Here is a 24,200-nt window from a genome sequence, read left to right as displayed (position 1 = left end):
TGTGTGTGTGTCAGTATCTCACAAAAGTGAGTATACCCCTCACATTTTTGTAAATATTTAATTATATCTTTTCATGTGACAACACTGAAGAAATTACACTTTGCTACAATGTGTGAGTGTACAGCTTGTACAACAGTGTAAATTTGCTGTCACCTCAAAATAACTCAACACACAGCAATTAAAGTCTAAACCGCTGGCAACAAAAGTGAGTACACCCCATTATTTTCCAGCACTGCTTTAACCCTCTTGGGCATGGAGGTCACCAGAGCTCCACAGGTTGCCACTGGAGTCCTCTTCCACTCCTCCATGACGACATCACGGAGCTGGTGGATTTTAGAGACCTTGTGCTCCTCCACCTTCCATTTGAGGATGCCCCACAGATGCTCAATAGGGTTTAGGTCTGGAGACATGCTTGGCCAGTCCATCACCTTCACCCTCAGCTTCTTTAGCAAGGCAGCGGTTGTCTTGGAGGTGTGTTTGGGGTCGTTATCATGCTGAAATACTGCCCTGCGGCCCAGTCTCCGAAGGGAGGGGATCATGCTCTGCTTCAGTATGTCACAATACATGTTGGCATTCATGGTTCCCTCGATGAACTGTAGCTCCCCAGTGCCGGCAGCACGCATGCAGCACCAGACCATGACACTCCCACCACCATGCTCGACTGTAGGCTAGACACACTTGCCTTTGTACTCCTCACCTGGTTTCCGCCACACAAGCTTGACACCATCTGAACCAAATAACTTTATCTTGGTCTCATCAGACCACTAGTCTGCTTGTCTTCAGCAAACTGTTTGCGGGCTTACTTGTGCATCATCTTTAGAAGAGGTTTCCTTCTGGGACGACAGCCATGCAGACCAATTTGATGCAGTGTGCAGCGTATGGTCTGAGCATTGACAGGCTAACCCCCCACCGCTTCAACCTCTGCAGCAATGCTGGCAGCACTCATACATCTATTTCCCAAAGAAAACCTCTGGATATGATGTTGAGCACGTGCACTCAGCTTCTTTGGTTGACCATGGCGAGGCCTGTTCTGTGTGGAACCTGTCCTGTTAAACTGCTATATGGTCTTGGCCACCGTGCTGCATCTCAGTGTCAGGGTCTTGGCAATCTTCTTATTAGAGATGCACCTATTGTAATTTTCTTGGCCGATTCCGATTTTTTTGCAAGTGTGATCTGCTCGATTTTCTTTCTAAGAATTATTATTGACCGCATATACAAACAAAATCTACCTTTCTTCAATGCAACATTTTAGTTTCATAATAAAATAAATTATTAAACATTACAATTTCCCCCAAACTGCACTAAGTTACAGGATCTTCTCTCACTTAAACAACTCTCAAAATAAAGTGCTCTTTGACTGGAAAGAGGTAGAAATAAAAATTAACTGCAAATGAGTTGCTTTATATAACAGATGTCATTTTCCACTATTTTTATAAATGGACCTTTTTCTCTTTATTACTCGTCTAACAAAACAATTCCAAAGATCTGAAAAACTGAAGTGTCCAATACGCTCAAATTACGTTAGATGTCCAAATATCAGTTGTAAAACTGATTGCTGCTTTGGGAACGGCTTGTAACCATACCTGTCAACACTCCCGTTTTTCCCGGGAGTCTCCCGTTTTGTTATTTCTCCCAAAATAACGTATATGAATAATCACATCAATATATTATTCCAAGGTGGTCCAGTTGCCAGATCTTGAATGAAACGCATCCTACTCACACAATCAACACATCATACAAATTACAAATCATTTGTAACCTCAACCTGGCAACCTACAACCCATTTGCGCTGTTGATATCTGCGCAGGCAGTAGAAGCGGGATGTTAAATCAAGCATCACTGATAGATGGGAGGAGAAGAATAAGCTGGTGCTCCGGTGAAAAAAACTAAATATACATGTAAATTTAACAACAGCTGGATGGAAGAATTTAATTTCATATCCCGAAGCCATATCGACAATGCCCACGTCTTTTGCAATGTGTGTCGCACTGATTTTAATATCGGACACGGTGGGAAAAATTACGTTACTCAGCACATTAAATACAACGGCACAATTTGTATAGTATTTAGCCTGCCTCTGCCATCCAGAACCCCACTTCCCCATTTGTGTACCCAAATATTGACAGGTAACAGGCTGCATGTGTAACATGACACGAGATTAAACAACTCCGGCAACGCGATGTCGGAAAGTACCTCCTACTCTATATCGAGGAAATGTATCCGATTTCTGAACCCTCTGTCCTCAACTATGGGAACAGCTGGCCATCCAGGGCCATGAATTCCATAATTTTCCTCGTAATTGCTTTGGTCTTTTCGCTGCTCATATCAAGGAATGATAGGAGAGGCTGCTGACTTGTGGCTGGCTCAGAGCTCTGACTAGCTTTAGCCGCTTTCACTTTTTAGCTTCTTTTTTTAAAATGGGCATTTTCAGCTGGGTGATGGTGTTTTAAATGTCTAATTAGGTTTGTTGATCCGAAAGTTATTGTGGTGGTTCCCCACGGTTTACTTTGGCCTTACAATTATTACACATTTCAAACCTAATGTATTCTTCACAGTGATGATCTTCCACGCCAATGACATGTTTAGGTGCAGCTGTGACGTTATTGCCTGCGCCGCTGGCAACAAAACGGACCGGCTTGTAATCGGAAAGACGTAGGCTGACCGGCCGGTCACCGGTCTGGCTGAGCATGCGGAAAATCGGCTAATTCCGGTCCCTGGCCAGTCGATCGGTTCATCTCTACTTCTTATAGCCTAAGCCATCTTTATGTAGAGCAACAATTATTTTTCAGATCCTCAGAGAATTCTTTGCCATGAGGTGCCATGTTGAACTTCCAGTGACCAGTATGAGGGAGTGTGAGAGCGATGACACCAAATTTAACTCACCTGCTCCCCATTCACATCTGAGACCTTGTAACACTAAGGAGTCACATGACACCGGGGAGGGGAAAATGGCTAATTGGGCCCAATTTGGACATTTTCACTTAGGGGTGTATGCACTTTTGTTGCCAGCGGTTTAGACATTAATGGCTGTGTGTTGTGTTATTTTAAGGGGACAGAAACTTTACGCTGTTATACAAGCTGTACACTCACTACTTTACATTGTAGCAAAGTGTAATTTCTTCAGTGTTGTCACATGAAAAGATATACTCAAATATTTACAAAGATGTGAGGGGTGTACTCATTTTTGTGAGATACTGTATATATGTAAGTAATATTCTAGCACTTTCAAAGTCTGCGATTAATCCCATTAACTATAAAACATTATGTGATTTAAAATGTTAAATTGTTATCTACTGACAGCACTACAAATTATAGTTTATCATTAGTTTGTCATGTCACATTTTAGCCTGTTAAAAATGTTCAAATTCAGTGTATTCAATCTAAATCATTTCTTCAAATTCCATATTTTATATCGGATATATTTTTTTACTTGTTTATCACTAACATGCATAATTTGTTATATTTACATATATTTATATTAATATAGTAATAAAAATAGAACACGTGTTAAATCACACTATCTCTTAGACTACCATCATCAGCCAGTGAGCACATATTAACGAGAGGCACAGTTTCTTTAGTGCATCTGTGCTATGTGTGATTAGTATTAAATGTTTTTTTGTTTTGTTATTGTTGTAAACACCTGATTGCAAAGAACAGAAAGGGTATTAAAAGAGACATTATTCAATGGCATATGGATTGTGTGGATCTCATCTTTGGACACTCAGAACGAGTGCTTGCAATGTAAAGGGTTGCCGGATTGAATAAAGATTGAGTTTGCGATTTAAAAATCAATATCGTTCAAACTTAGATTGCGATGCATCAGAAAATTAGCATTTTCACCCAGTCCTTCTTGTTGTACTGTATTTTCATCACTTGCATCATTAGATCAAACTTGATTAGAAGAATGAGGATGGGCCATTCTTTTTGTTACAGTTCAGTTTTGTTGTAGCTCAGGACATTTTAATACTGCTGGGCTTACTAGATAATAACTTTTTTGTATGTTTTTCTGCAGGTGCAAATGAACGAAGATTCCCATGCCCACAGTGTAATAAAGTCTTTACAACTGCTAAAACAAAACAACTTCACTTAAAAAATAAACACTCTCAAGACAAAACTATGGAGGCCCAAAGTAGCACTGCGTCACAACCAAAACAACCAGGACCTATTATAAACCAGACGGCAAACGGACAACCACAGACTCTGAGTATGAATGCTGTCGGCCCAGTACCACAGCAAACAGATATGCTGGATCCTGAGAAAATTAAAAGACTGATTGAGAAACTTGGAAATGTTCAAAGAGTCAATCAGCTGGTTATATACTCTTTGCAGACACAAAGCTCTGGGCAACCCCATCTGCAAGCATTAATGCAACCATTACATTTAAATTTTACTCAGTCAACAGTTCAGCCACCAGAATGTGAGAAAACTGGCAAATACCAATCAAATGTTGAGCAAGGCCAGCACCAGAAACCATCAGAGGTGGGAAATATGCAGCAAAAGGAAACTGAGGTTCTGACACAGGAGGAAATTATTTCATCAGGAAAATCGGTAACTCAAGAGGCACCTGTTGAACTGACTAAGGCACAAACACAAATTCATGAAGTTCATCTTGAACTCATTCCTGTTCAGACTGAAACTGCAGTTTTGCTGGACCAAGCACCCTTACAGTTTGAAGTGTCAGAGAATGATTCTGTTTATGAGCAGGCACAGTTCCAGCATATTCCGGTCACCCAAGAAATTGAAGCTTTGGAGACAAAAAATAGATCACCTTTAATGCCACTTACTGAAACGACAAAGTCTCAAAAGGAGGAAAATGTGTCCCTGGCAGTTGACCGAATAGTATCAGAGGAGATGGTTAACATGACAGAGAGTCTGTTTTCTGGACAAATGCAAGATTCAGCAGACTTGTCCATGGAATCAGATACACAGGTGCTGACTGGGCAGGGTAACCAAGTCATATTAAGTGAGCCTCACAAACTTATGAACCAATCTAAAAAAAAAAAAGTTGAGTCCGAGTCCATTGTGGAACAACAATCTCACTCTGATCACCATTACGTCAACAGTTTGCAGAATGACATAAAGGACGTACAACCATCTATGGTGGAACCACAGTCTCAGAGTGATCAGAATTCCCTCAACAATTTGCAAAATCACACAAAAGACGTACAACCATCAATGGTGGAACTTCAATCTCAGAGTGATCATCATTCCCTTATCCATTTGCAGAACAACACAGCAAAGGGCGTACAACAAGGGTCTGTGCTTCCACCAGACCAGACTCAAGCCAGTTTACAGGATGGCCCGTTTGTTCAGAAGAACCTTCCAACAAAGAAAAAAACATTGAACGCACAATCTGTTGACAACATAGAGACTAAGGAAGCAAATAAAGCATGTGGTGGAAAGGAAGCATCAACCAAGAAAATGAATACTTCGTCAAAAGTGATTGCGAAGACGAGAGATAAAGCAAATAACAAAAAACTGGTTGTCCGATTTGAAGCAAGAGAAAATAAAAAATCCTCCAAACAAAAAGTATTAACATCAAAAACCAAACAAACACAGAATCAGCCAAACATTGATCGAGAACAAGTGGTTATTGTGTCACAACATGATAGTAAACTGTATTTTAAACAGAAATTGCTAAAAGATAAAGGAAAGGGGGATGAATGTACTTTAGATATAGCTATTAAGTCAACAGGTGTGGCAGATAAGTCCACATGTCAAATAAATAAAGCAAAAGACAATGTTGTGGTTGCACCAGAAATGACACAGCAAGGTAAAGCCCAGAAAAGAAAAATGAAGAATCCGAACCATTTAATGATAAAGAAGGCAAACACTGTCCAGGAGGTGCAACAAGATAAAACATTAGTACCTGTGCAGAAGAAAAAGAAGCAAGGCAAGCCATCTGAAAAAAATCTTAAAAAATCCAAGGTTAGAAAGGCACAAAATTATGATTTTCAAAATAATACCCACAAAAAACCAAAGCGCAAGGTAACGAAGAGTAAATGTAGGCCTAATTCTCCTGACCAGGCACAAATAGAGCAACAGGCTTTGCTCTTATTAAAAGGCCACAAGCAACCTCAGCTGAAGGTACATAAATTGGATGCTGCTAAACTAGAAAAATCCCCCCAAAGCAAGAATGATGAACAGTTAATGCAAAACCAAGAGAATGTGCTTCATCAGAAAGCAATGACACAGAGCAAATCCTCAAAGGTAGCACACAGGAAAAAAACAAAATCAAAGGAAAATAAATTTTTTGAGTCTCAGAGAGAGTCCTTATGTTTGAAAATGTCCTCTGTTGACCGCGGCTTTACTTCTGTGACTTCAGTGACAAATCCCAATATTGTACGAAAACGCAAAGCTCCTACGAAGATAGACCAGGAAATTGCATTGAGCCCTCCATACTCCCGACTTACTCTTGGGTGCCAGGACTGCGGGAAGACATTCTCAGAAGTGTCTGCTCTACAGGAACACATGGCATCTTGGCACTCCGCTAAAAAGGTGGCCGTCCAAGATGAGACAGATCATGTACCTAAAAAGCGAGTCACAAGACCTGGTCAACCTAATGTCTTTGAAATTCAGGTAGCAACAGACTGGGATATGGAGATGGGAGAGATTTTAGGAGACAGGGAAGAGCACAGACTCTCATTCCCAGCACTAAGTCCTTCTCCTTCTTTGACACTTGCTTCTGGTTGTGTTGAAGGAAAGGAACAAGGAGACAATGTTGAAAGAACTGTTCCTGGACTTGAGCAGCCTCCTGATAAAAATCATATAGAGGTTTGCCAGACCCCTTCACAGGTGTCAACCCCAGCCTTAGTCAAAAGTATTCTGCCCCAAGAGGTCACAGAAGATATTAAAGCTGGTGACCGTGTGCTAGTAAAAGAACCCATCACAGAAATATCTTGCTCTGAACTTAAAGATGCAGTGGAGGGGGAAATTAAAGAAGAATTGCCCTTGGATGTAAATTTAGTCATGGTTGGAGACAAAAATGAGGAGGAGAATCATAGCCCTCAGATAAACAATCTTGCCAGTGTCTCTCAAGAACATGAAAATGAAGTGAGCAATTGTCATCAATGCTCTCAGCCTCAACAATCTGTAAAAGATGCTGATGTAGTAGTATTGACTCAAAATGTTGTTCATAATGTTGCTGAACCTGAGATAAAGCAAGAAGAAGAGGAGATACTTTTACATAGAATTGGTGATCAAAAAAGAGTGATGGGAAGAAATACTGTGACAAAGGGTAAGAAAGGAGTTGGCAGGGGCCGGGGCAAGAGAATGGTTGGAAGAAGAACTAGCACAGAAAACAGAAGTAAAAAAGACATGGAAGCAAAAAGGGATTCACAGGAATGCCAAGTTGTCTATCAACTGTGTGTTCTCAATGATACTCCAGAGGGAGAGGACAAAGACACAGACAAAAATGGAGCTAATGCCCCTGAAACTGTACCATCATTTTCTGAGGAAACCCCTGAGGATCAGGTAGTTTTTGAGCTAGACTCCGTTACCACAAGTGTAATAGAGATGGTGAACTCTGAAGATGGGTCATTTATTGAGAAATCTAGAGAGCTGGTTAGAGATGGTAGTTCTCCTGGTGTCATATTGGAAAAATTCTTGACCGCTTGTGAGAGAAATGTGGAAAATCCAAACACCCCAAATCAGATGCGACAGGTAAGTGTTTACTGTTGTTGTTGTCCTGCATACTTTGAGTATTGTGTATTTGCATCCAATTTGAAACCTATTTTGATCATTTATAAATGGCCTTATATATTTTATAAGCAGAATTACCTGAGAAGAAACTTAAACATTACGTTATCATTAAAGGCTAACTCGGAGTTGGATGTCAGTAAAGTTACTATGACATACACATCAGCTGATGTGAAAATGGAAGAACGTTCTTCAAATCAGGCTCCCCTCAGTCTGATTTCCTCTGAGACTGGTTCGCTGCGTGGAGTACAAATGTTCTTGGTGAAAGCAGAAGACCACTTGACTCTGAATGAGCTTGTGATGTTCCACACACCGATGGATGCTCCCCGTGTTGAATGTCAAGGTTATTTATTTATTTCTACCAAATGATTAATTAGACTGGAGTCTTTGTGCTAATGCAGCAGTATCAAAAAATTATAATTTTACCAAATGTGTCTTCTGGCCCACCCTTTCTTTGACCCTTTCTGCAGTAATTTTAGTTTGTAGTTAAATACATTTTACTCCCAAAAAAAATTATTATTATTTTGAAACGTATGTAAAAAAAAAAATAAAAAAAAGTTGGACTTCCATCATATCAGTTACCTTATAAAAAAAACGTAAATCTACTTGGTCCCATCATGGTGGCTGCCATGTTAGAATTACATTATTATACAACAAATACTCTCTTAATCTCAGTAACCACTTGGACACTTTTACTCTTGAATTAATTTAATTATGGCTGACTGTGAGTTTTGAATTTTTACAATGGCATTTGTAACTGACAACTATTGATTTTTAATAATGCTGCATCCATGCCATTAGGTGTCACTGTAAGTCCAAGATGACACAAAGACAAAAGTTACTGAGTGCACATTTAATTTTGGAGTAGCAGTCAATATGTTTTATTTCTCTTGCAGATAATGCCATTGATAAGAACAGAGATGGCATCGTTTCTGACTCCCATGTAGTACCGCTGCAGTCCAACAGCAAACAGTGTATTTTTTATCCTGTTAAAGAGGAAGAAAGAGAACATTTTGTGGAGCTCCCTGATACAGATCAGAAACGCTTGGATTCAGAGGGGCTTGCAGGTGGAACAAATAATTGTGGATGTTTTTAAGATAAAATTTTGATTTAGTGTGTAGTTATTTTCAGTATGTAATACATTTGTGTGTTTGTTGTATTTTATAATTAATCTGTGCAATTTATAACACATAGGTACTTCATCTGGAATAGATGAATGTGAGGAAATCAGGGTGGGGTTGGTACAAATGGACGTGCAAGATCTGTATAGAAACACTGAAGAGGGTAAAAAAATTATAACCAGGTTAATGTTTTAATGTGTAGTCTGTCTATTGGCCTCACTTTGAAAATATGCTTTTTTGTTTGTACAGGTGATGTTAGTTCTGAACAGCAAAGCACTCAAGGATTTTTAGAATTCCTCTCCCAAAATACAGACACTGATGACTCTGATAATGTTCATACTGAAACAGAAGCTGAAACCATGGTAATGTCCTGTTACCATGGTATACAGAGTAATGGTGCAGCACACCAAAATGGAATGGAAAGATGTGGTCCTAATGACAGAAAGTGAGTATTGTTGGCATAAAATTATAAATACCACATTATTGTTACACAGCAATCTTTAAAAAAATTGTCCTCTCTTCTTTAGAAATGTGGGCCCTTCTAAAACCGTACACACAGAAATAGAGAGACAGCTTAGTTGGAAGCCCATTGACTACTTCTGTCAGTATTTTAGTTGGGACACGTGGAAAGATATGGCTGTCTGCACAGGGGAAATTTCAAAATGGCCAAACCCTGTTACAGAAAAAGAGGTTGCACAGTATGTAGGAATCCACATTGCAATGGGAACTCTAAAGGTTAGTCATAACAATAATGTATGACAGCAATTGAAAAATACAAGTAAGCCATAAATCGAATTGTAAAGGAATAGTTCACCCAAAAATGTATAATTCTGTCATAATTCACTTACCCATATGTTTTTTCAAACTCAGAGCAAAGAGCAAAAAAGGATAATTAATAAATATTGAATATAATGAATAATTAATAAAAATATAATCATTAATATCCTGGTCTAACTTTTTAATAGAATGGCAGTTGATAGAGACTCACTTTAAAGCTTAAAAGGGACCCAAAAATATCATAAAAGTAGTCTATACAGCATGTGCATCATATTTAAGCCCTTTTGCAGAACAAACATCCGTAGCGCGTTCATATGCGTCACACAGGAGAATTGGTACTAAAAACACACAAGCTGCATGGATTACTTTTTTTTTAAATATATATATATATAGACTTTGAGCTTCAAAGTGAGTCAGTTTCAGTTTTAAGGTTCTTTATTGGCATGGCAAATATTTGTATATTTCATACAAATAAAACGGTGCCAAACAAAGGTGTGTCTGTCTCTTTCAGCTGCCATTGTATTAAAAAGATGGACCAGAATATTTTTTAAATTACCCTTTTGTGTTCTGCATAAGAAACTAAGTCATATTGGTTTAGAAGGACATGACAGTGTGTGTAGATTGTGACAGAATGTTCATTTTTGGGCAAACTAAACTGAGAAGGCTTTGCTGTATCTCTCTTTCCTGTCTTTCTTACCACAGTTTCCCAGCACAAAGCTCTACTGGGATGACTGTACCAGAGTACCACTAATCGCTGATGCCATGTCAGCTTCAAGATTCTGTGAGGTCACTCGACAACTGAGGCTGGCCAGCTCTGGTGGAGCTTCCATAGAGACAAGTAGCGATCAGCAGTCTGAAGAAAGGAATAAAGACAAACCACAGCCAAGTAATAAATCCCAAAGTCATGCCTCGATGTCAAGAGACACATCCAGAGTGTGTGTGCCTTCTCAGTCACACAATATTGAGGAGAAACGTAATTGCACAAACATTGAAGGGTCAAAGATAGATCCTTTGTGGAAGGTATTGCCATTGATTCAAAGAGTTCAAGAGGGTTGTCGAGCCCTGAAGCAAAATGGATGCTTTGGAGTTGATCAGTACCCCCTTCCGTTTCAAAGACATCCAAACCATTCATTACTTCACACAGTTGTAATAAGTGGTGGAGGGTTGGTTGTGGACTTTAACTTGAGTGTAGATGACTCCAATAGAGAAAATGTAGTTGAAAAGATGGTATCTAGAAGTAATGATAGAAATGAAGGGATGGTTTTTCTTTGCAAACCAGAGCTTTCCACACCCTCTATGTTAGAGCATCTATTAGATGCAGGTGTGCAAAGTGCTGGCAAGGTTGGTGGGGCAAGAGGGCAGATAGGTGACGAGTTTGCAAGCTCGGATGGAAAACTCAAACTCTTCAGATGTCATCATGGCTTTATTCTTTCTGCAGTGGTAAAGGAAAGGCCGCGTTCAACATCTCTTGTCAGTGGCTTTGAGCGAGCCATTAAAGCTGCAAATATGAACCGTGATTTGAGAAGTCTTTATCGTTCTCCATGCACAAACTCAGCAGCCAGTGCTTGGCCACAATCTGTTCTCTGGGACTTGATGGATCTGGTATTAGTAAATGCATGGCTACAGTATAAGCAAGATTATAGTCATATTACAGATCAATTATCACTTATGGCATTTCGTTTAGAGGTGGCAAAAGCGTTGATCCTCTCCAGTGGTAATGATGCACAAGATTCATCACCCCCCTGTCCTCCTGCTTCAAAACCACATGGCCCAGATACAAACTTCAGACCTTCTCAGTTTCTTGAGACCCCTTTGCCTGATGCAGTTACAAGGTATGATGGCTCTGGGCACTGGCCAGAGCAGCTGGCAGAGGGTGAGGAGGGCAAGTGTAGATTTGGAGGCTGTGAACGCACATCACGCGTGCAGTGTCTCAAATGCTGCGTGTTCCTTTGCATTTCCCGAAACCAGAACTGCTTCCTTAAGTTTCATAGTCAGGGTCCTTCTTAAGGCGTACTGACTGGAAATGAATGGTGGTGAATGAAATATTTAGCTTTTTTAAATTAGATAGTTATGCTTGTATACAATGCTGTGGAAATTAGACACACCAGGCCTGATTACTGTCAGCCCTGTTCAATCAAATGAACACCTAAATAGAACTTTTTCAGCAGAATGAAGTTGGCTAAAAGCTCTCACCCAGTAGCACACTATGCAAAGGTCGAAATAAATTCCAGAAATTATGAGGAAAAGGTTGATTGGAAATACATCAGTCTGGGAAGGGTTACAAAGCTATTTCACAGGCTCTGGGGTTCCAAAAAACCACAGTGAGAGCCATTATCTCCAAATGGAGAAAACTTGGTACAGTAGTGAACCTTCCCAGAAGTGGCCAACCTTCCAAAATTCTTCCAAGAGCACTGCAACGACTCATCCAGGAAGTCACAAAAAAGCCAAGGACAACATCTGAGGAACTGCAGGCCTCTCTTGCATCAATAAACGGTGTTGGGGGTTATGCAATATTTGTTATTTCTAGGCCATAATATCGGATTTACTTTTTAAAAAAGTAACTCGTTGCCTTTGTACACTTCTACTGTCCCTGTATTTCGAGAAATCGGGACTAAATGTGTGCGAACTGTGTGCGGAAGAGACGTAGTGCATGATTGCTATTGTATTTCTATAGAGTGTGAGGCTAGAGACTATTTAGCAGAAGAGACGAGTCACTTCTATTTAAACGAATGGAGAAATTGGAACATACAACCAAGAAGCTCTAGCACCCAACAGTCAATGGCTGTAGAAAGGAAGTCCCACCTTGCAGATAAAAGCGCCAATCTCCTTTTAGATAGACATCACCTGTCAATCAACTCGCTAACGTGCATGCGCATTTCATGTTTTTAGCGTGATATAAGGTCAGCAACATTCGGTTGTGTGAAACACAGTTGATTCATGTGTTAATACAATGCATTAAAACAAATTAGTAAACACGTTTAGGCAGTGGGATTATAAGAATAGTCTTACACTGGCCACAACATGATACACAGGGTGAAATACTCACTCAGTTCACAGACTTATGCAGCCAAACTGCTCCGTGTTAAGAGCTCCCTGTAACTGGTAGAATGGGATGAGAAAAGACTTTGGATCAGTGGCTCCAAGTAACCTTGTACATTGTGTGTGTACGCAGAGAAAATGTCTTGGTTTCTAAAAAATTCTACATTTTTGTTTTATAATATACAAGTAGTTTGATTAATGAAACAAACCATTTTTATGACATTTTGGTAGCATTAAAAACTATTCCAATCAAGTTGTATCAACATGCACCTATGAAGTTATATGCAATCAACCAGTGGTGTCTGTACACACCATGTATCAACTCAAAACAAGCATGCACTGAGATGACTTAAGTGAAAAATATTCATTAGACTTATTCCTTGAACATTTTAGGCTGGCATGTCCCACTGAATTTTATCCTGACTTTTGAAAAACATCTTAAGTTGACTCTGACATTGTCTATGGGCACAGCACATAATGAAAGGTATGATGCAGGTTCAAGTGTTGGACTTTGCTGCTTTAGGTAAGACAGTGGTTATACTTCATTATTCATAATGGCTGCCAAGTTGATGGAAAAACAAATCATGCATATTCATGTTATTGATTCTTTATTATATATTTGACGTGAAGAACTACTTTCTAAATATCTTTGTTTTCTTTGTTGTTTTGACATGAGTGTTGTACAGTAGCTAGCATGACCTGTAATGTCTCTTGTATGCAATGCATGGCTTATTTGTATGGAATACATAGCAGAAGAGAAACTGGCTTTGAGAACGCAAAGCTTTACTTTCCATAAAACAATTATTTTTTAAGGAGTAATACAATATTCTAACAAGTTACTTTTGAAATTGATGTTATCCAACACTGTCAATAAAGGTCACTGTTCATGACTCCACTCTCAGAAAGACACTGGGCAAAAATGCCATCTGTGGAAGAGTGGTGAGGTGAAAACCATTGCTAACATGAAACTCTTTACCAATAAATCCTAAAGGAGAACATCCGGTCAGCAGTCTGTGAGTTGAAGCTCAAGCAAAACTGGGTTATACAGCAAGAAAATTATCCAAAGCGTAGGAGTAAGTCCAACTTTAAATGGCTCAAAAGAAGCTAAATTAAAGTTTTGGAGTGGCCTAGTCAAAGTCATGACTTGAACCCGATTGAGATACTGTGGCAGTAACTTAAATGGGCAGTTCATGCTCGAAAAGCCTCCAGTGTGGCTGAACTAATGCAGTTCTGCAAAGAAGAGTGGGCCAAAATTCCACCACAGCGTTGTGAACGACTTATCTCCAATTATCGGAAGCGTTTGGTTGCAGTTATTGCAGTTAAAGGAGGTTTTTTCACATAGGTGTTGGATAATTTTTTTGCTTCAATATTTTTTATTTATTTTAGAAAACTGTATTTTGTATTTTCTTAGATTGCCTTTGGTTTTTTTGTTATATCTTGTTTAAAAATCTAAAACAATTTGGAGTGGAAAAATACACAGAATAGAAGAAATCAGAGAGGGGCAAATACTTTTTCACAGCACTGTATGATTATACTTTGCTTAAATAAGATATTTAAGTTATTTCTTGTATCATGCCAATTCTTGAATCAGTTTTTTTATATATATATTTTATTTATTTATTCTAATGCCACGCAGCCCTCTATATCTGTTTTTGTCTACAATGTGTAGTTGTGCAAAAAATGGCAACAATTAACCCTATTTGGATGTGCAGTGAATGTTATAATGTGATTTATGTATTTTCATATTGCCAACGAGAATGTTATGTATTTTACTGTTCTACAGTATGCTTGGTGGAAAACACAAGATGTCTTGTGCATTGTTAGCTTTTTATTAATTTTCCAAAAGTATAGCCTATATTCAGAATGTGATGTTTTTTTTTTGTTCCTTCCTTCAATCTATTCATGACTACATCAACTCCTGCTCATTGTGAATAACAAGTACCTTCAATTTATTTGTATAAAATAAAAGTACTCTTTTCCATTTTATATTATGGTGCCAATCTTCTTTTGATGAAAAAACATTTTACTTTTCACATGTAGTCTATATACAACTATAATCGTACATACAATTATTGTATATGCGGGCTACACAAATTACCATGTAATATAATTCTGTTGGGGGTTAAAACATTTTATGTGCATGCTAAACAAGGCATCTCGGTACTTGTTCTTTGTGCACTGAATAGAAAGTACAGTGACACGTGATGCATGCATTCCCCCAGTTGTATTGGCTGAAAACGGGTTACTGACTACACGTTTATGTCTGGCATATGCTGCTTTCTACTAGAAAAAAGGATTATTCTCCCTCAGGTACGAATTCTTCGGAGTAAAATCGGATTCAACCTTTGGTTTAATTGTCCTAAAAAAACGAAACATTTGCCTCATTTCTAGATCTTTGTTTGAAGAAGCTTTGGTCAGTGAACTTGGTTACTAGTCTGCACCAAGTTAAACCTCGATCTCTGGCAAATGTAAAAGCTGCTCAAAGAAAAGAAAGAGAGGGCGCCGTTGAAACAGCTTGATGAATGAATCTAGAAATTTTATGCGACTTCATTGTGGAACTAATTTCTTTGAGCTTTTAGTTTTTTAGCTTGTGACAGCTCAAGGCCCTATCAGGCCTCGTTAGCCTGTAGCATGTAGCTTAGCACAGTTAGTGCAAACACAGGCGGTAGGCGGCTCTAAAACGCAATATCTTTGCCTTACGCACTTTACTGATGCTTTGCGATTTGTTTTATATTATGAACAAATATTTTGGGATATTAAGTTCATCGCATTGTAACAACAGTAAATAAATAAAGCTTGCTTAAGGTGGTCAGCATTGTGTAAACTTAATGGAAAATTCAAATGTACGTTCTTGACTTTAGGGACAGTTCATCTGCATCGTCATTTTATTTATTTAGCTGAGTGGCACTTTGTAAATGTGTGACAGGACTTTATAGTGCATACATACTTCAGTAAATGTTGTATCATAATTATTCTTATCTAATTATTGCCTTTATCATCCCTTCGTTACAGTTGGGTTGATAGTAGGCCCAGCAGGTCTATTGTGAATTCTTAATAATGGACTCTGACATACTGAATATTGAGGAAATGGTAATGGGAGGTGGAGAAGCTGCTGCCCCTGATGAATTGGCCCCTGAGAAGGTGGAGAATACATACACCACCATCATTATTCAGAATCCTCAACCAGCTCCTATCATTCAATCATGTGAGTCTTACAGCAAATAATTTACTGGATACCTGAATCCATTATGGACATTCAGCTACTGGAACCTGTGCATTTACTTTTCTGTGCATGTTAACATTTTACTTCCTAAACAGTTCAAATTCAAAACTGCAACCTAGAAACAATGATTATATAATAGGTTGCCTAGCATTGTTCATGGATTACAATTGTAACAGGGCTGGGTATTGATACAGATTTCCTGAATGGATTTCAATTCACAAGTTTTTGGTTCTGATCTCGATTTGCTATCAATTCATATGAATTACATATGAAAGAAATTATCTTTAAGGTAATGCTCTTAAATATAAAGGAGCCTTCTAGGTACAAATCCAAATTTTAATTATCCTTAGTTTTTCATCAAATTGGTCAAATTTTAGCTTTACATTTTTTTTTCTTCAAATTCAGTCCATTTCATTAATGCCTTAGCAAGGTTCCTTAAAATGTCAATGTCTTAAATTCAGTTTTCCCAAATTTAAGGGGGTGGAAAGACAGGAATTGTGACATCACCTAATGTAATAATATGATTTAAAGGTGCAGTATGTAACAATTTTCTTGTAATATTCGCCTATTTTTTGCCAATGTGTGAACAGCTTGTAACGCGACTTAAAAAATTAGCCCTTCCCGGACTTCCTAGGTTGTCTATTAAAGCCTGTAGACTGATTTTCATGCGAAGGGAGCGGGTCGGTTTTTCCTGGAAAATCCAAAGGATGTGAGGTTTATGCGTGTTCCCGACAGCCTTGCCTCAGTGATAGATTCTCTTCCGCTATTCAATAGTGACAACAAACTGCAACACCAGGTAACGTTATCTTAGAGGTGGAATCCAGCAAACAGCCGGCTCCCAGCACAACACTGTCTCCTACACAAACTCAGAGTAAGCCAAAAAACATTTATTTACTGAATTCAGTCTGGCTAAACAGGAACATGATTGTGGTTGAGTGAAAACTAGAGTGAACATCGGTAGGGCATTTGATTCCTGGAGGGACCCTCGTTCGGTTTTGGAGATCAAAACCGACCCTGAATTGGCTTTCTTCTTATTGAACGGGTAAGTTTTCATAACTGCAAAGCATGTGAAATATAGTGCCATGAGGATTGATGTGTAATTTTAGTTTACTTGATCTTGCTTGCTAATGCTGACAAATTGCAAGCTACCTTGCTTCATAACGATCTTTATACTAAAATCAGGTATACAGGATAAATTTAAGCAAATACGCTGGTTTCTTGACCATAGTACAACATATGACATACAATAGTGCAACATAACTGCAGTGCAACAGTAAACTGTCAGGTATAGTTCGGTAGTATGTAGCTGTATGTGTGTATCCGTATGCTATGTTAGCCGATAAGCAGTTTTAGTTTAGTCTTAAAGTTTGTTGTAAAACAATCATAGCTGTTTAATTTTAATTATTCAAACTCATTTGCCAGCATGATGCTGGTGGATCACGTTCTGTCTCTTTGTAAGTTGCGTCATTGTTTTGACCAATGCTTGCCCTATGGAGTGTGTGTGTGCATGAGCAACAAGTAGCTGAATGCAGTTCACTTAATGGCCACAGGTTTCATTAATAACGGGGGTTTCTGAATGTTAAATACTGCACCTTTAAGTAAATAAATGCAGGTGCTGTGTCCTAAGTGAAAACGTGGCACTGCTGTTTTTTCTCCAAGCATACAGGGCTTGTGAGTGTTTTCAGCTGCAGAGTAGTTCACAATCATTAAGCAATATCAGAAATTTATGACAAGCTATCACTTAAGATCAACTGTTGATGATGATATAGTGTTGATGAAATATGAGTGTTTACTTTTAATTGTTTATATTGTAATATGTTATAGATTATTGTAGGAGTGCACATTTTATATCCCTTATTTGTTTGAATAAGTAGCTGGAAGCAGTGAAGCACAAACATTTCAAAATTAGAGTTGTATTTCAAAGTAAAAGTACCTTTTAAAATGCTATTGCTATTCCCTTGTTTACTATTTATATTTGTTGTTTTTTGATTTTCAAATATGTATCAGTACTATTTGCACATTTTAACTATACAGTGATAAAACTGATAACCGTGACAGTTTCGGTCATGATAATCGTGATATGAAATTTTCATTCCGTTACATCTCTAGTTCAAACAAGATCACGATGCACTGGAAAATCAATATTTTTACCCAGCCCTAAATCCTAATATTAGTAACATCTTCATAACACTGTTATTGAAAGTCTTTCAGGTGTTTTGTCTTCTGTTTTACCTTGTGATTTGTCACACCTGTCTTACTTCATAATTACAATAATTAATGTTTTAAAAGTGTTGTCTTCTCTCTGTGTACTTAGACCAGCATGAAAGTCTGCAGTGTTTCCAATGTTTTATCACTTTCTGCAATTCAAAAGCCAAGGAAAGGCACATGAAGAAGAGTCATCGGGAAGAGTACAAACAGCAACTGCAGCAGGTTAGCATTCAGCTTTTGCACTGCACTGTCTATAAGCAAACATTTTGTGTTTCAGTAAAAAGCAGATTTTATCGGAATGCTGTTGATATAAATGCAGCTTTTACTTGCTATGCTTGTTAGTTATCAGTGTTTTTACCATTACTTTGATAATGATATACAGGAGGTTTTAACTAATTATTTAATTGCAAAAATTAACATGGAAAATATCTAGCAGGGACTTCTGGGAACACTTTTCTGTAGGGATGGGAATCGTTAGGAATTTAACGATTCCAGTTCTGATTCCTCTTAACGAATCTGGTTTATTAACGTTCCAGTTATGATTTCAGTAGTTCTTTTAGTACTTTTGAGGAAGAATTATTTGAAAATTCAAAATGCAATTCTTATTGGATTTACTGTCCTCTGCAGTCTGTTGCCAAATGATGAGATCTTTTAAGATTTCTACAGAGCAGATATAACAAATCAGAATTACATTTAATACAATTCTTGTAAAAGGTGTGTTTTTAGACACATTTATCCAATCCAATAATTGATGCTGACTAGTCGGAACAAACAAGAAACTGTATCTAAACAATCAAGAACATTTTTTTTTAATCCTTGTGTTACAATACTCATATATCTTTAAACATTTTCATGTGAACAACCATTCAGTAACTGCACTGCTTGATTAAAGTCTCACAGGTCTAAAGTCACATGACATAACAGTTACAGAGACAGTTTAGATTGTGTTCTGTTGTTCTTCAAGTTTATAAGACTACAACAGTTATTATTACAACTTATTTAATTTCGAGTTGGACATTCATAGCTTGCACATCAGTGTAAGATTAATACTTTACCGGTTAGACCGGAAGTGCTGTATGTTTCACGCTTTAGATTCAAAAGAATCTGTTCATATGAGTCATCCTTTCAGGAATCGGACTGTTCCAGAAGCACTGTATGGAACCGGTTCCATTCTTTACAAAAGAATGCCTAAAAATTTTGAGCGATGATACTTTAGTTTTATGAACTAGTTCATTGAAGTGAGCCATACAATTTTTGCAAACTATGAATTCTGTAATTGACAACATTCTGAAGTATTGCACAGTCTGACTAATATTCATTCTTATAGATTTTTACTGTTTGGAGGCAAATGTAAATTCACTTACCTGTTGTCCTTTATTAACAGTGCGATACGCTGTTCACTTGCTATGTGTGTGACCGTGACTTCCCCTCCTCCGAAGAGCTGACACAGCATCAGTCGACCCACAACAAGGAGGACAAACCCTTCAAATGTGCACACTGTCAAGAATGCTTCCGCACATTCTCAGAGGTGAGAATGAGGCTTTTTACATGAATTGGAAGAGTTAAGATTAAAATGTAGTTTAAAATTTGAATTATGAAAATGCCTGATTGCACTAGAGAGAAAATAAATACCGATTTGATAATTTTGCTGACCATTTTGTATATGTACTGTATTAAGCAGGGTTTCCGTAAACGCAGGTAAATACCTTTTTTTTTTTTTTTTTTTACTGTTAAAATGTCCCAATGTCTGACAAATTCAAATATTGTCGGACACAATGTCCGGTGAGAATATTAACGCGAAGCATCAGCAACTCCTTTAGTTGATGGCTGGAGTGTACAACTTGATGCCATTCTAATGATAACAGCGCTTTGCTACCACAGAGGTTGAAACTTTACTGACAGCTTGCAAAGTCTTAATCCGGGACTACAGCGGGTTGTATTCCGCACACTGGCAAAAGCAGCGTAGGTAATTCCAGTCTCGCATGCCTTCGTAAGAAGCTACTCACTTCAGAAACACATTAAAACAGCCTTGCATTGCCGTCTTCTGGAGGAGGACACTAGGCTTATGTGCATATCAATCCATGTTGGCAGCAAAATGCTGCCGTGCTATGAGACAAAAAATACAAAATTAGCCAAGGTGAGAAATTATATCTCACAACCTAACCATTTTTTCTTTGTGATTGAAAAGATATGTGGACAATTGCAGTTTAGCTTTTTGATTTGCCCTCTTTTTTTTTTATGTTTCTTTTTAATTTGAAGCTAATTCCATGACTGCTGTTTTTTTGTTTTGTTTTCATGGAAAAGCAGCTATAATTAATAAACGATTGTTGTTCATTTGACTTGATTGTGACATTATATTACATATTATGCATAGTCCATCGTGTTACAGCTCAAAATAAATGCTGAAATGAGATGCCTGGATGTTTTCTAATTTGTCCGGACACGTTGTCTGGTACCAAACATTTTTTAGTGGAAACTCTGTATAAAGTATCTTAAAAATCCCATAAAATATTGTTTTTGATTTATGTAGAATTGTTTCTACTTGATTACCAATTGCAAATAGACCGTTGATAAAAAGTGTTTGCTATGTGTTATTCTATTGAAATGTGTGTTCAGTGTTTGACAGCTTGGCAAACAACAAAAAGCAAACAAGTTGATGCTATCTTGTCTTACACATGCCATGCTTGTGCTTGGATTTTCCATTACTTCTGTAAATGTCTTTAAGCTGTTGTACTCTGTTTAACATGTCAGTGTTTGACACACTTTTTTCTCTCTCCACAAGTTGACAACACATCGACGGCAGGTATGTCCTGAACGTCAATTTTTGTGCAAAGAATGCAATGAGATGTTTCGAAGCCCTGGACTCTTGCGTAGCCATCGTTTGGCCCAGCACCCTGTTCGTCTTGAGGGAGAGGATGCAGATGATCCCACCAAGACTTACCGATGTGGTAAATGTGGTAAGGGTTTTGAAGAAGAGACAGAGCTCCTGCAACACCAAGAAAATCATGCAGGTGAACAGCACTGCAACGGTAGCGCCCCGGTCAAGCGCAGAGGGAGAGCCCCAAGAGCTGAGAGTGCAGCTGCTGGTGAAAAGAAACTAAAGAGAGAGGAGGAAGAGACTGGGGAGACCAACCATTCAGAAGGTGAAGCAAAGGTGAAGACGGGAGGAAGACGAGGGCGACAACCCAAATCTGCCCAAGATGCTGTTCCACAGCCATCTCGGCAGATCCCGTGCACTGAATGTGACCTCACTTTCCCCGCCCTGGCACTACTCCGGGCACATAAGAAAGAGAAGCACACACAGCGGAAGCCTCACCCTTGTGGAGAATGCGAGGAGAGTTTTAACCGACCAGAGCAGCTGAAGGCCCACATGGCTCGGGCCCACAGTGCTGGTCGGTACACTTGTCCCACATGTGGAAAAAGCTTTAGCAGAGAGAGTAACCTGAAGGCTCATCAACAGACCCATGGAAAAGAAGAGAAGCCAGCTGGTCAGGAAAAGAGATAATTCAGTATGGGAGACTGTTTTATGTGTTTGCTAACTAAAGAAGGATTCAATATTTTAAAACGTTTCATGTATAGACAAGTAAGCCGGGTTAGGGTTTACTTTAGGTTTGAAGATTTGTAACACAGCAGGGGATCGTTCAGCTCAGTGAGGCTACAGTTCAACACTATGTGACCATGTTATATGAAATCTAGAAACCCAAAGGGTAGTGGTAATCATATTTGGCTGCCTCATTTTATCATGACATCTGTACATAGTTTGGCATGGTAAGCAAAAGGGATTCATGCCACAACAACTGAATTCACATCAGTTGGATAACCATGTTGTAACTAATATAATAATACGATCATTATAAATCCAAGAAAAAGCCTTCTTAGATCACTGGAGGCTTTATATAGTTTTACTTTTTCTTTTTTGTTGTTGAAATTTTAAAGACTTTTCTATTAATATAATGTGTGTTATGGTTTTACATTATTTTTAGATTTGCATTCAATGGTGGGTTGAAAGGTGTGATGATAATTTTTAATGAGTTCTGACTAAATTTGATTTGCGTTCCCATTTTAAATAATAGTATAAGATTTGACATGACAATTGACTTAAATGTTACCCACAAAACAGTTTGCCAAGTTGAGTAAAATGTTTTAAATGTATGAACAACTGATTGAAAATATTTTAAATGTCTTCTTATTTTTTTCCTTTGTTGATATTATTGCAATTTATGGTGCAGCTATAAAGCATTTTCATTACAACAAATGGCTCTGAAATTTGCCTTGAAAATGGAGAAGGGGTCATGTACTAAGTTTTAAAATCCTTGCTGAGAGGGCAAGTCTACTCCAATTAACTTCCTACTGTAGTATCTACCAGGCACTGATCAATTCAGCTTGGAAAATATTAAATTACCAATCATTTGTATTGAGGACGATATTTATTAGACCATTTTGCACATTGCATTATTTGCCTTTAAGTCTTGAATGCAAAGATCAGATACTTTATTCACACTTTGCACAATATCTTTTATCAATATGGGGTGACTTTCCTCAGTCCACTGTTTGCTATCTCTGTACAAAGTAAATTTTGTAAAAACACAGACGTAAAAACAAGCCGTTTATCTATGTTCAGAAAAAAAAAGGCCAATTATAAGTCCATACCAATAGACAAGAAGGTATCACTTCAGGACGTATTAGCAGACACATTTTTACTTGAACTGAAATTACATAATTCATGCAATTACCTCTGCAGGTGAATGACCCTTTTAGCTAACTTTTTTATATTTCCAATTTTACAAATATTTAATATAAATTCATAACATTGTATGTTGTATTATATTTCCCTGGAATAAGTTTAAAAAAATAAGTCACCACAGCTGCTGAGGGAGTGACAGAAAATGTAGCCTATTTCTCTTTTCTTACTGCAGTTATCAGCGCTATATATTTGTATCTTTTGCAAATCTGTGAAAACATAATCGTTGATTTTTTTTCTTTTGCTGTTGGAGCAAACGGGTAAACAAAAATGTAATTTGCTGTGGTCTCCCATTCACATTCAAGTTTAGCCAGTTATGACTACTTCCGCTTCACAGACATGTGAAAAGGGTCCATTGTAAATGTGTAAATGTTCATCATGAAAATGTCCCAGAATGTATTTTTGGAATTTCAAAAACATTCCAAGCTCAAACCCTAAGGGGGCACGTGCTCCCCTCAGTCTAAATAGGCATGACGCCTCTGCGCCATCTGTTGAGAAAACGAAGGTGTTCCTATAGTTGCTCATTTACCTACAATTAGCCTATTTCACAAAAATGGCCGCCGAGACCGGAAGTAGGGTAAACTATTTTCCGGTGAACGCGCTAGAAGCAGCAGTCGGAGAACAATGGCGGAATCTAAAAGCAGTCAGACATGTTGCGCACCTTTATGTTTCAACTCGAAAAAGAAACAACCCTATTTATCATTTCACAGCTTTCCTTGCGATGAAATGTTGAAAAGGCGTTGGATATGGGCTATACGAAGAGAGGAGGGGCCGACGTTCACAGTGAGGAAAGGCAGTACTTTTTTGTGTGCTAAGCACTTCACGGAGGACGAAGTCTGTGTTAGAGAGTCCGGTCGTAAGTATCTTACACCGCAGGCCGTACCTTCTCGGTTTTCCTGGAACAACTGGGGAGAAGTTAAATTACGCCAGACACTGACGGCAAAAAGAGGTGTCTGTTGTGTACTCGAGGAAGCAGAAGCGGAAAGCGCTGATGCCGCGCTGCTGGTGCAGGAGCACGATTACGACAGCCGCGCTCCCCCGGGTGAGTGTAAAATGTAATATCATTAGTGTAAAATTAGTTTTTTATTATTTATTTGCCTTAATTTCATTATTTTCATGTTTAGATAAAATAGCAAAGTTAAATTAAATTTACTGTAAAGATGTACAATTCTTAGTTTCATTCATGGTGATGACATGAAAATGAGCCATAATCTAGTGTAAGATTGCTGCACTCTCCTGGACAACTAAATAACATGATAACTAAATAAGCCACTAGATATCACACATACAATCAGACATCATTTCTATTTATTTATTGATTTTGTGGGTGAAGATTGGTAGAGTAAGTGTCATCAAGTGCAATGCCATTTTAATGAATGTAACATTGTTT

At 38.2% G+C, this 24,200-nt stretch overlaps 2 protein-coding genes across 2 annotated transcripts; both read left to right on the top strand.

Annotated features, from left to right (window-relative positions):
* The first annotated feature begins 7,108 nt into the window (after positions 1 to 7,108).
* Positions 7,109 to 14,577, top strand: LOC127655654 (uncharacterized). The gene is made up of 7 exons (XM_052143563.1): positions 7,109 to 7,665; positions 7,819 to 8,044; positions 8,598 to 8,768; positions 8,896 to 8,985; positions 9,072 to 9,267; positions 9,350 to 9,557; positions 10,302 to 14,577. The coding sequence occupies exons 1-7, from the start codon at positions 7,216 to 7,218 to the stop codon at positions 11,604 to 11,606; spliced, it is 2,646 nt and encodes an 881-aa protein (XP_051999523.1). The 5' UTR covers positions 7,109 to 7,215; the 3' UTR covers positions 11,607 to 14,577.
* Positions 14,578 to 14,827: 250 nt separating this feature from the next.
* On the top strand, positions 14,828 to 22,308 carry LOC127656098 (zinc finger protein 420-like). Its single transcript, XM_052144274.1, has 5 exons — positions 14,828 to 14,948; positions 15,651 to 15,843; positions 18,176 to 18,291; positions 19,454 to 19,597; positions 20,852 to 22,308. Exons 2-5 carry the CDS (start codon positions 15,696 to 15,698, stop codon positions 21,572 to 21,574), a joined length of 1,131 nt encoding a protein of 376 aa, XP_052000234.1. The 5' UTR covers positions 14,828 to 14,948; positions 15,651 to 15,695; the 3' UTR covers positions 21,575 to 22,308.
* The last annotated feature ends 1,892 nt before the right edge of the window (positions 22,309 to 24,200 follow it).

This window comes from Xyrauchen texanus, chromosome 15, assembly GCF_025860055.1.
Source record: "Xyrauchen texanus isolate HMW12.3.18 chromosome 15, RBS_HiC_50CHRs, whole genome shotgun sequence".
In the NCBI taxonomy this organism is placed as follows: domain Eukaryota; kingdom Metazoa; phylum Chordata; class Actinopteri; order Cypriniformes; family Catostomidae; genus Xyrauchen; species Xyrauchen texanus.
Note: the sequence above shows the minus strand (reverse complement) of the source record. Positions and strands in the feature narration are given on the sequence as shown.

Coding starts and splice junctions, on each gene's coding strand:
- LOC127655654 (XM_052143563.1), top strand. CDS start 7,216: ATGGGAAGAAATACTGTGACAAAGGGTAAGAAAGGAGTTGGCAGGGGC. Junction 8,769..8,895: donor GGATTCAGAGGGGCTTGCAG/GTGGAACAAATA, acceptor TATAACACATAG/GTACTTCATCTGGAATAGAT. Junction 9,558..10,301: donor TTGCAATGGGAACTCTAAAG/GTTAGTCATAAC, acceptor TTCTTACCACAG/TTTCCCAGCACAAAGCTCTA.
- LOC127656098 (XM_052144274.1), top strand. CDS start 15,696: ATGGACTCTGACATACTGAATATTGAGGAAATGGTAATGGGAGGTGGA. Junction 18,292..19,453: donor ACAAACAGCAACTGCAGCAG/GTTAGCATTCAG, acceptor CTTTATTAACAG/TGCGATACGCTGTTCACTTG. Junction 19,598..20,851: donor GCTTCCGCACATTCTCAGAG/GTGAGAATGAGG, acceptor TCTCTCCACAAG/TTGACAACACATCGACGGCA.